The sequence below is a fragment of the Asterias amurensis genome, chromosome 9 (genome assembly GCF_032118995.1).
Source record: "Asterias amurensis chromosome 9, ASM3211899v1".
In the NCBI taxonomy this organism is placed as follows: domain Eukaryota; kingdom Metazoa; phylum Echinodermata; class Asteroidea; order Forcipulatida; family Asteriidae; genus Asterias; species Asterias amurensis.
In genome coordinates this window covers 15,156,621-15,169,843 of record NC_092656.1, presented here as the reverse complement: position 1 = coordinate 15,169,843, position 13,223 = coordinate 15,156,621, and the positions used below count along the sequence as shown (strand labels likewise).

Below are 13,223 nucleotides of genomic sequence, written 5' to 3'. Positions count from 1 at the left end.
CCACGGTGTAGCGCCGCCTGCGCCATGTGTACTGTACATGATCCATAATCTTTTAGAGAAAATTTGCAATGGCCAATTATATACCACTGAAGTTAACATTATCAGCAGGAAAGTATTTCATAAGAAACCATTGTTTCCCTTTAAAACAACTTTATATACTGTACACAAGTACAGTCCATAAAACTTACCTTCATACTGACAGTTGATTTACTGGTTTGTGTTTCAGCTTCAATACTTATAGTTCCTCTTCGCTCTTTCCTATGAAAAACTGCAACTGTTGTACCTGCGGCAGATAGTCCAGTGTCTGACAACTCAGCTGTATTACTTTTCCTTATATGTACAATTTGTTGCTGACTGAATGAGGGCTTTGGAGAGTTTGAATCATCTGAATCTCGACAGTACACAACACCACTTTGAGATACTGTAATGCTTGGAGCACAGCCCATATCGGAAATAGACTAGAATAAAAAGGGCATCCCTTACTAATATATCAAACAAACCATATCAATCCATGGACTTGCATGCATGGCTAACATGATACAGAGGAAGTTTCCACAGGGACAGTTTGTTTTAACACCATCCTTGACAATCTTATCCCCAGGTTCACCTCCATAAGTAAGCTACAGTGTAGCTGATTGTTTCTGTTCGTTCATCCACGTGGAACCTCATTTATAATATTGTAGAGCTTAACCAGCAATCAGAAATAGCTGTTGAGAATACAGTGACACAAACCGTCTTTAAAATTCTCACGATAAGCTGTGTTCACAGGCATCTGAAAATGACAAAAGTTACAGAAAACCAGCATTATCATTTTATAAATAGAACAACTTTAAACATTAAACAAATACTTTAGCAGATCATGTTAATATCGTCAACACTGTCAAAAACTACTTGTACATTGTACTTCATGAAAAACATCAATAATTATGGCAACATCAGTGTTTTTAAACAATTTGGTTGTATCATTCACACTAGCAAATCATATAAAGTTTCAAGTCATAAAACTAGAGAGTTTGTCTTGACCATTGACACAAACTCTTGGTGTTCGTAAACAGCTGACAGAAATATGTTTGCAATTACAGAATTACAGTACAAAAACACCCTTTATTGATAAAGAAATTTGTACTCAATTGTGCTCAATATTGAGTTTATTAATGTAAAAGATATGCTTTAATTTCAGCATAAAAAAACAAATAAAAATAATAATAATAATAACACCAGATCATTTCACCATTGCATGATCAAGGATGGAACGAACCCACAATGTAGGATCTGCAAAAAATATGAAGAAACCGTAGACCACATTGTCCTAAGTTGGCGAAGACGGAATATATTCATAGACACAATAACTTATAAGGCAGCAGTCAAGTCTAATAGCACTAGAAATACTACATTAGACCATGGAGGAAGGAATTGGCATTCCTCAAAGCGCTTAACAGCAAAATAAAAAAGCATTACAAGAAAACAAAAATTTATGGGCCTATATTCCCCAATTAAATCCCAAAACAAATAATTATAAAATTAGGCCAGACCAGATGTTACCTTAATGAAACCAACAAAAATACTACAAACAACTAAAGGATCTGAAAAATTACTCTTTACACTAAAAAGTTACATGTATTATTATAAGTATACACCAACACTCTACTTTAGGAGTCACCACAGCCAGACATTTGACACTAGCAGAGTAAGCGGAGAAAGGTAATTGTCAGTGCGAAATTTTGCGGATAAACTATCCTGGGGCCCTATTTCATGTTTATATACATTGTACGTTGGGTTTACTTTGCCTTATAAATAATGTACGTCAGCTCGGTTCATACTTGGGGAATACCATGCGAGGACCCGGTCTTCATTGCGTGGTAATGACCGGGTTGGTGGCTGGCGCAATTAATGGACTGAGCCCGAAGCGAGGCCCCTTAACAGCGCCAGCCACCAACTAGCCTTGATCAAGGCGCTAGAGCAAGCCGCGATCTGCAAAATCCCAGTCCCCATCACTGAATTCCGCCAGCGCACCCCCCCCCCCCAACATACATGTACATAGCACAGTGCATATATAATACGTGTACAGCGTATGTTCACATACGTACTGTACATGTACCATCTGTATACGGTACACGTACGGTACATGAGTACATGTACTTGTAGGTAGCGCCTAGATGGTTTTGCAACTGCCAAAACTTAGGGCGGAGCTCATTATGCTAATCTCTTTATAAATAGCCGATTTGTGTGTGTGTGTGTGGGCATGTCTACGCATTCAAACCGAGGACTTTAACAAAAGGGGATCCGGGAAAAGTCACACCGAGGACGTCCTCAATTTGATTTCATGTACAAAATCAATGGGGACGTCTGAAAAATAAACCAAACAATGGTAGAACAAAGAGAAGTCCTCGGTTTACACCATAAACACAGCTGTGTGTGCGTGTGTTTGTGTATGTTATGGGATCTCCTCCCTGGATACCGCATCAAACCTCGCAATATTTACAGGGAAGAAAGACGCTGACTTCGTATTGACACTCATCTATTTTTGAACAAAATCCGTTGAGAATTGACAGATTTATGAGCAAAAAACCACCAAAATTGGTGGGGTTTTGCGCGCCGTTTTAACTGTTGCTATGGGCAGCGCGCGCGTACAATACAAGCGCGCGTACAGTACATCATAAGCATTATGACGTCTTGCATAAATATTAAGAGAGGCGTATATGGGACGGGATCATGGAGAACGGAGGCAGGCTTTAGAGCATGTGGGACGGGGAGAGGGAAGGGGGGGGGGGGCGGCGGGGGAACTGCGCCTTTTATTTAATAATTTAATAATAATAACATGCATTTTTATAGCGCTTAATACCAGGTTTCTAAGCGCTGAACAAGAAGTGTATGGTAACAAAAAATGACAATTAAAAGTGGGATGAAATAGCAGAAACTGAACAGGCTAGATGGATTTAAATAAGTGTGTTTTTAGAGCGGTTTTAAATGAGTCCAGTTTATGAGATCATGGAGAACGGAGGCAGGCTTTAGAGCACGCGGGACGGGGAGAGGGAAGGGGAAGGGGGGCGGGGAAACGGCACCTTTTATTTAACTGTTGCTATGGGACAGGATCATGGAGAATGGAGTCAGACATTAGAGCATGTGGGACGGGGAGAGCAAGTAGGGAAACAGGGGAACGGCACCTTTTATTTAACTGGGACGAGGAGAGGAAGGGGCAGGGGGACGGGGGAACGGCACCTTTTATTTAACTGTTGCTATGGGACGGGATCATGGAGAATCATTTTCTTTCATTAGAGCACGTGGGACGGGGAGAGGCAGGGGGACGGGGGAATGGCACCTTTATAGCACGTGGGACGGAGAGAGGGAGGGGCAGTGGGACGGAGAAACGGCACCTTTTGTTTAACTGTTGCTATGGGACGGGATCATGGAGAACGGAGGCAGGCTTTAGAGCACGCGGGACGGGGAGAGGGAAGGGGACGGGGGAACGGCACCTTTTATTAAACTTTTGCTACAGGACGGGATTATGGAGATCGGAAGCGGGCTTTAGAGCACTTGGGACAGGGAGAGGCAGGGGAACGGGGGAACGGCACCTATCACGCAGCTCCATTTTTTCAGGACACATGCATCCGTCCTCAAGCAAACTGAATAGAACACACCTTACATTAAAAGTTTACACATGGGGACATTCATTTTTATTTTAACACTCGCGACATCTACACCCCCTCCCCCCTCCAAAAACACACAATTTTTTTGGTAGTAAAACATGCCTTCAAAGTTTACGCATTATTGACATTCATTGCACATGACAAATTATTTTTAAGCTTTGGTTAACAAAATTAATTCGACTGACAAATAACACAAAACGGAAAAAAAAAAATGACGATAAAATAAAAACCAGGATGCAGGCCGAAAACAAAATTATGGGGCTGGGGAATTAATACGGGAAAGGAAAACAGAAAATGGACTAATAAATGATACGGGACAGGAACAAAAATAAATTGAACGGGAAAAAATAAACGAAACAGAGTACAACCAAGGAAAGGGTAATGGGTATTGTGACGGCACTCTTTGCTTAGCAATTAAGATTGATACAAAGTTAAGATCAATCTAAGTGCTTTGTGAAATTGAAAAAGCGCGGAAATCTAGCGGGACCCGCGCGTAGCGGGTTTTCCGCTAGTGTTTACTAACAACCCGTTCTCATTGGTTGTCGGTTGACCTATAAACTCTCACTGCGATGTCAATCACAACATTCTGCAAGCACTCGCACACATGTGCTCGTCGACGGTAGTTGCAATCATACCTCTATGTTGCAATGAAATCCCTACTAGTAAAACTATGGAGGTAGAAATAGGGTAAAACAAAGTTGTTTTCCAGCGACTTACAGTTAAAACTGTAAGTCGCTGGAAAATTTGCAATACAACTACAGAAGCTTCCAACAAAATAAAACAACCGCGTTTAAAGCATCAATCATGGGTTTAGAAATAGAAGAAAGAAAATTAGACCATACAGTGTGTGAATAGTATCCAGGTGTCATGGGTTTCCGGCAAGATGGCTACTTGGTAAGAATTCTTAGGTGTTGGGCATATGACAGTACAACACACCCCATTCCCTTGAAGCACAAACACAGACCAGATGAGATAAGAAACCCTGCTGTTTATTTTGTCTTAATGTAGACATATTATTCATTATGTTTCTCGCGGTAAATCAAAGATGGGGATCGAAAATATATGTTGGTCGAAAAGATACCAGACAGTAGAAGATGGCGTGTGGCTGAACAACAACTACAAGTAAAGATCAATTTCATAAACTAACTCTTGCCATACTACTAGTAGGTACTTTTTTTAAAAAATTTTATATTGTTATTATTATTATTATTTTTTTTTTTCATGCAAGTCGCCCAAAACAAGGCTAAAAGCCACTCTTGGTTAAGGGCTACAAGGAAGAAAACATAGACATGCAGAAACTCAGTGGAGCTGAAGGTAGGAATTTACATTCCTCTTAAAAGATGGAAGATTATCGAATGAAGGGAAACATGCACCAGGCAAGGAGTTCGAAAGAGATGCAGTACGAGGGAAAAACTACTGGAGTAGCTCTTTGTTCTACATCTTGGCACAGCCACAGTATAAGGATGAGAACAAGCAGAAAGCCTGGTGTTGTGCTCAAACACCCTGACATGAGGAACAAGGTTGGATAGACTGGTGGAACGATTACCATGGAAATATCTGTAAAACAGGCAACGGCTGGCTACAGACCAGTAAAGATAAAAGGCAGGCAGTAGCTCCAGCCCAATAATGGCAACAGTACTCCATGAGGGGACGTATAGTTGTCTTGTACAGGTAGAGAGTAGCCTCAGAAGGTAAGAACTTTCGAGCTCGAAACAGACAACCCACTCGCATGGAAGCACTCATGGCGATACCCGAGATATACACCTCCCAACCTGTACTACACTACAGCGTTACACTTACAGCAGCTTCCAATTCAGGGACAAATCTACCAGCTACGTTGTAATTATGATGCTAGTCCTCGTATTATAATGAAACGCAAGACAACGGCCCAAGGAACCCCTCTCTTTGAAGCTGTTCAACACCATACCGACCGGTAGGTAATAAAATACACCGCGCTCCTGACAATGCTATAAAAAGCATGTAGCATGTCCATACAGCTCGTGTACAGCGTACACACATACACACATGGACGTGGCTAGCCCTGGCGGCCTTACACTTTCGTTTTGTACTACAGTAACGTCCTGGACATCAGGGTACATTTCTGGGGCGGAAAATTTTCACAGCTTCATAACTTAAATCTTACCTGCAAGAAAGCACCAATTTCAACAGATTCACATTCCATGGCAGCATATGTTTTTCCGCGGTGGGTTTTGATCGTCATATATTCTTCACAAATCCGTCATTTTCATGAAATAATGCAGCTCCCAACGTTAAGGAATTCCCATTTTTGTTCGTACTCTCACAGTCTGCCATGTGTACGCAAGTCGCACGACGCGCAAATTTTGAATTGTGTTGTTAACGCTGTGCAGTCAAGATACGATGACCAAGAATTCATGCGTCTAAGCTTGCATCATGCGTCTTGCACGCGAATGTTTACGCGTACGCACGGCAGCAGACAACAGTGTGAGAAAACGATCGAAACGGGAATTTTTTTACGTTGGAAGCTGCATTATTTCACGAAAATGACGGATTTGTGAGGAAATATGAGGACCAAAACCCACCGCAGAAAACGATCGAAACGGGAATTTTTTAACGTTGGAAGCTGCATTATTTCACGAAAATGACAGATTTGTGAGGAAAATATGAGGACCAAAACCCACCGCAGAAAAATGTATGCCGCCATGGAATGTGAATCTGTTGAAATTAGTGGCTTGTTGCAGGTAAGATTTAAGTTATGAAGCTGTGAAATTTTTCCGCCCCAGAAACGGGCCTCAATAGTTAGGACTCTGTTCCTGTGTACAGAGAAAGAGTCCTATATATAAAAATCTTAGGTCAGGTACCACCTACGGTTAAAAATAGAGCATGACGCAACTTGTCAGGGTCGGGGGTCATCTCCAGGGAAACCATGTATGCACGTACTAGTTGCGATCGTAACCCTCCTCCCAATGGCCACCAGGCCGGCGGGTTAAGAGATTATTTTGATCGTCAATTAATGACAATCTGGTTCAACACGTATAATTTCGACAGCTAGTCACCAGATTTGCCCCATTTTTACCACTTTTAAAAATCATGAAACTTAATCCTCAATCAATCAATGTCTAATGAACACTCGAGTCAATTAAAACACCTTTGAAAAAATATTTGTTAAGAAAAAGGACAAAAACTTACAAGATCCCGGAGCGATTTCCCATGTTTATATATTTTGAACTTGTCGCATCGCTTTGCAAACGCTTTATTTAGGCACAACGCCTGCATTGACAATAGCTGGCATAAAAACTCCTGGATCTACGGCCGACAGGACGGACATTACGATTCCATACCGAACATCAAGATACTGTCCGAATGTTGAAGACAACACGTTCGGAACATTTCGGATAACTTCTTTTGGTCACGTGATTTTGGGTGATACCGAACCCTAAATTCGACAGAGCCTAGGCGGAGATTTTTGGGTCTGGGAACCAGACTAGCAGTAATACGTCATTCTCAATCGCGCCTGTGATTGGCCAATGTTTAGAATGACACGCCCACATCATGAATGCCCTTTTATCGGAATTCCGATAAAAGCTTTACAAACCCATCAAGGCTGTTGTTTGAGCCATGTGTACAAGGTTGAAAGTACAAAGACATGACCGTACTCACAACTACGCTATATACTGTTCTCGCTGTACAATGTATGGTAATGTACATTTGTGTATGCAATGCATGCGTAAGCCGCGAACCGGGCCGCCGCGGAACAGTACGTCAACAGCCTTGATCAAGGCTAGCCACCAACACACTGAAGATCGAGTTCGAACACTGTTATTCCTATTAATAAATACCTTTTTAACAAAATGAACCAATAAAATTGTCACAATTTTGTGATTTTCTCTCAGTGATACTTCCAGACATAATCAGGGGCCACATTTTTGCTTTCAAAGGTTCCCCTCTCTTTCGTGCATTAATCACAATACTGATACTTTGAGACCACTGACTCTAAAGAAATGGTCTGTTAAGCGCCTTCACTGGGGTCAAAGGAGGTAAATGATTCATCGATAGCTGTTTGTGCATTAAATCGCGAGCATGAGCTCAGCGTCCTTGTAGCATGTCGCTGTAAACAAGACCATATGGACAGATGAGTTTATATAGTCCAGGAGAACCGGACATGAACCGTGACATTGAGTACAACTAACATTTTTCTGCTGAAATAAGTCCACCAGGGGGTACCTTTTAAGAATCTGATGCATGCCCAACTGGCAGGGTTGAGCATTTTTTGTTATTGCAAAAAATCACTTTTCCCATATGTTTGTGTACAAATGCTCATCAATTGTTTTACATGTTGGTGGTCCCCCTACACTAGTTATCTTTGTTTGGGTGCCAGTAGTCGGAATTTTTGCCTAACAATGTATGTGCATGGTGTTTCTTTATTCTCTAAAATTGCAACTTTAAATTTAGTGTACGAGGATTGTGTACTCGCTAATCGCTCGAAGCAACTCGTTTACCACACTCGAGTTATTCGCGCATCGAGCATGCGAGTGCGAGCGAGGATCAGGCCAGTTTCGAGGGGTGTCGAGGGCTATCATTTTATCCCAAAAATTCCACACAATCAATGCCTTGCAAGGAGCATTGATGCATAAGTTCTTACATCTTGATTCAGTGTCAATACCCAATTGTAGTTGCCTGACTGGGAAATCAGAACTTCAGCGCAGCCAGCACATAATAACAAGGCTGATGATAGGGAGTCTCAGTCACTACAGGGAGCAGTGCCTACAAAGCAAAAATGTTAAAGTATTGTTATACTTTGTATCAAGTTACAACATAGTATAACAATTTTGTATCTTTTGCGGTTGTACTACAAGTGCTGCTGCAGGGAATTTTGTCCCTGGCTGTTATAGGCCTGGAGTGGCTGGCTTTGGGGGCATTACGTTTTTGTATAAATCCATGGCAATTGTTTAAATGGGTTGGAGGTCCGGCTGTTATCATGTCCCACGGTCCATTTTTAAAGAGCAAAATCAGCGCATGGTGACGTCCGATAAACATCACGATATGGAAAACGTTTTGAAAGGAAAATTTTGAATGAAATAAATATTACAGGGGTATCCTTAGTAATTTGTATTCACTGTATATCAGACTAATATAAGAAGGAAGCGAATTCAATAAAAACAGTAAACAACTTTTTTTTAAATTAAGAATATCGGTATTTTAATATTGCCGTCATTCGAGTATTGGGGATTTTATTTTTAAACAAGTTGATACTTCTTTGTTATGTTTTTGCCGTTGTGTGATAAATGCATTTAAAAACTTTTTTTTTTAATTACAGAACAATTTGTATTCCGTCTTTTAATACAACGAGAAGGTCCGTATTGTGTCTTTTAATAATGCCTGCATTCGAGTACTTGTTAACAAGTTGACCTCCCCTCTGGTATATTTTTGCCGTTGTGGGATAAATGCAGTTAGACACTTTTTTTGTTTTAATTACAAAAGAATGTCCGTATTCAATCTTTAATGCCGGCATTCGAGTTTAATGGAACATTTGGTATTAAGTTGACCTCCTCTCTAGAACATTTTTGCCGTTGTGGGATGAATTCAGTTGAAACATTTTTTTTATAAATTACAAAAATGTCCGTTTCCCTTCTTTGAGTATACCGGCCGAGTATTGGGGAACATTTTTTAAAACAATTGACCTCCCCTCTGGTATATTTTTGCCAGTGTGTGGGATAAATGCAGTTACAATTTTTCAAAACAAATTATACAAGAATGTCCATATTCCGACTTTTAATAATGGCAGCATTTGAGTTTAATGGAACTTGTTATTGAGTTGACTTCCCCTCTGGTAAATTTTTGCCATTGTGGGATAAATGCAGTTAATTTTTTTTTTTATAAATTTGTTATTAAACAATAATTTCGACATTCTGTCTTTAAATAATAACGGCATCAGTATTGGTGAACATTTTTTTTTACAAGTTGAGAATTAATGTCGGACCTCCCCTCTTTGTTATATGTTTGCCTGTGGGATAAATGCAGTTTAAAACTGTTTGTTTAAAATTACAAGAAGGTTGGTGTTCCGTCTTTTAAGTCTTTTAATAATGCCGGCATTCGAGTATTGGGAACATTTTTTCAACAAGTTGACTACCCTTATATATTTGCCGTTGTGGGATAATGCAGTTAAAAACGTTTTAATGCAGTTTAAAAACGTAAATGTTTTATTAAATACAATGTCCGTATTCTGTCTTTCAAAAATGAACACGCTAGAATGTCCGACCTCCCCTCTCGTTATATATTTTACCGCTGTGGGATAAATGCAGTTAAAAACTTTTTGTTATTACAAAAATTTCAGTATTTCGTATCTGTCAAAAATGCTGCTAACATTTTAAATCTAACTCTCAATCAAATTGGCCCAAACCAGCTGTAGTTTACCCAACAACAACTGGTCTTAAAAGCTTGTGTGGTATTTTTACGTTTTCGAAAACATTTCCATGAACCATGAACTGACTATAGCAAGGGCCCTGCAGGAGCATACTAAAATCGATTACAGGATCCTGGAGTGATCGTGGCTGTTTTATGTATAAATAATCGATTAATAAAAACAGATTTCAAATATTCTAATTTTCAAATATTAAGTAAGGATGGTACTAGCCTCTGAGCATTGCTTCAGCATTGCTTCAAAACATTTACTTCAGTTGACTAATTGTGCTTCAGTTGACTAATTGACTAACTCCAGCGAAACTTTCACTGCGAAAACAGTGACTAAAAAATTGGATTTGCATATTGCACAATAACCGTGCTACTTGTGCAAAAGTAGGCCGAGGCGACTAGTATGTTTTAGTGTTAAAGTTGCAACTACATACTGGGTGCGTTCGTTTAGCTCCCCTGGGTCGACCCCGGTGTGTGGCGTGTTTTTTTCCCAGGACAAACGTGTGCAGGTAATTACCCACGTTCGCCCTGGAGAAAAAAAACGCCACACACCGGGGTTGACCCAGGGAAGCTAAACGAACGCACCCATTATATTAGAGTCGCGACTACTTAATCAGGCCCACACGTTGACTACAAACAAAGTCCCGACTACTTGTTTGGTGAAACAGTTGTGTTGCTTACTACTACATGTAATTGCAACATAATAAATGTGTAATTTGCGGCACATTGCGGTACAAATCTTGAGAATCCGTAATTTATCTTGACAATTGGGTTTGAGGTGCGACTAGTCGAGTAGTAAATTTCACTAGTCACCCAGGCCTATCATGATGGGAACTTGCACATGATGACAAATCCTGTGTGAATGGGCCCAATGTCATGCTCTGCTCTGGAAGCAAAGATTCAGTGCTTTGCAGAAGCAGTGAATTCTGTGCTTACGTCAAGCGAAATAGACTGCTTAGCAGGGATTTCTTTTGTTTGTGTGCTTCCAAGCTCGCACATTATATTCCGCGCTTGCACATAACAGTAAGCAGGAAATGGTGATCGTAAGCGCAAAGTTTGGTGGTTAAGAATTCAGTGAAATCCACTCGTGCTAGATCAAACATCAACCCACCGACCAAATACAAGGATTTTATCCTTAAGTAGTTTGTCTCATGACAATGGACTCTAAAAATACTGTTATGAACTCAAGAAACCAACAAATCAAACAATCCTGAGTCAAATATTAGTTTTTTTTAACTTTTATTCAACTTTTTAATTGAACTTATGGAGATAAAAGGAGCTGTGGATAGTAAGACCACTCATCTTATATACCGTCCTCTATTGACAAGTTACAATGTATAAATATGTTGCAACAAACCCATAGATTTGAACACGTTTTTTGTTTAAGCCTAATCTCCTAAACCATAACGTCAAAAGAGTTAAATCATGTATCAAATTGAAGCTTAGAACTAAAGCTTAATTCCTAATTTTTAAAATGCTAAAACTCTTAATTGTTTAACCACGTGACCCTCATTTGCATATTAACTTGGGAAATCTTTGTACACACCAATATCTCAAGTACACGGCCGAATTTTGCACTGTTTTTAGATATAGACTCCTTGGGGATTGGAGATTAGTTTCGAAAAATCGTGACCTCAAGTTGACCTCTACTTCTGGGTCAACCGGAAGTGGGACAATTTCTCAAGGAATACACGACCAATTTTTAAACTGTTTAAAGTTATAGACTCCTTGGGGATTGGAGATTAATTTTAAAAACACAATGACCTCAAGTTGACCTCTACTTCCGGTTCAACCGGAAGTGGGACCATATCTCAAGATTTATACAACAGATTTTCAAACTTTTTTCAGTTAGAGACTCCTTGGGTGTTGGAGATTAGCCTTAGGTTACCATGACCCCAGGTTGACCTCTACTTCCAAGTCAACCGGAAGTGGCACCATAACTCAAGACACTCTACACTAATTGCGCTGACCTCGAGCTGTGGCACGTCACATTCTGCTCTTGTTTTATACTCCCTTTTCAGTGTTTTGTACGTTTTTCGTCTCTTTAAATATGTTCCTGTGACAAGTAATAAGTTAAAGTCTACACAGAACTGTGTTCTACCGCGTTTCGCTGGAGATTTCGCCCTGTTTTGAGAGTTTTTATCTTCTCAATTTTTGCCCTGGATTGGCACTGCATGTTACTGAACTAACCACCCAGCTTGCTGATGCATGCAACGTAAGCTGACACTGTCACCGATTCTTAGTACTTTGTACGTGCTCACTGAGTCTTTGTTCTGCCAACCATGTCTCCATTGTGCTACAATAAAGCAACCCTTCATGCACTTGTAACCGAGTTGGAAGGAAGGCTACTCACAGGCAGTGACAAACAGACATATGTTGGAGTTCTTAGAGTACTTTATTCATGTTTATTTACAGTTGAAGTGTTGTGTTCATATATACACAAAAAAACGACAGTCAGAACGGTTCTATCTGGAAGTTAAAAGAAAGAACCAGAATTGAGTAAATTTAAATTACACAACTGTGTACATTATTATCTTCCCAAGAATCAATATAATAATAATTTAACGACAGTGAAGTTAGGCAACTTGAAATATCTGCCCAAAATTCAATCAGACAAAACTCCGTTTCAATCAGCAAAATAACATAAAATGCGGCAGGTTTACGTTTCCATAAAAATGGAACATGTTTCTCGGCCTGAATAAATAGAACTGAACCGGAGCTCTTCTTTACTCTTAGTATATATAATTTTAGGGATAAGTTATAGCATCAGCGAGCCACTCATTATCCCTTGCAAATGTTTAAATTGGCACAAAGGAGTGGAAAATAACATTAAAGCTTGACTGAGAGAAAATTACAACAACTGAGTTCTGCGGTATTCTTGATTCCATTCGCAATGCCTGGATGCATGAACTCGACAATAACTATTCTCAAAACTTCTCAAAGCCTTAGTTTAATCATAAAAATCAATGAATAGATCTTAAGCCAAGTTATATATCACTTTAAGACTTCCCAAGGTCTTAGCTAATTCCAAAGAACAAATCTTGAACCAAGATATATGTCCGGTAATGAACCGATTTGGAATATTGCCAATGGGGGTCTAAAGATCAAATGTCGTCATAAAATATACCGGAGTGTGCAAGTAAAACCTAGAGTAGTACATAATAAATAATAAATAAATTTAAGCTA

General features: G+C 39.8%; 1 protein-coding gene across 3 annotated transcripts in view; it reads right to left on the bottom strand.

Moving 5' to 3' along the window:
- The window catches only part of LOC139941977 (high affinity cAMP-specific and IBMX-insensitive 3',5'-cyclic phosphodiesterase 8B-like), a 232,362-nt gene that overhangs the window by 192,680 nt on the left and 26,459 nt on the right, over positions 1-13,223 (bottom strand). For all 3 annotated transcript variants that reach the window (XM_071938629.1, XM_071938628.1, XM_071938630.1), the window contains one exon: positions 189-772. In XM_071938629.1, coding sequence (XP_071794730.1) covers positions 189-446 — 258 coding nt within the window. In that variant the 5' untranslated portion in view covers positions 447-772. The remainder of the gene's footprint in view (positions 1-188; positions 773-13,223) is intronic.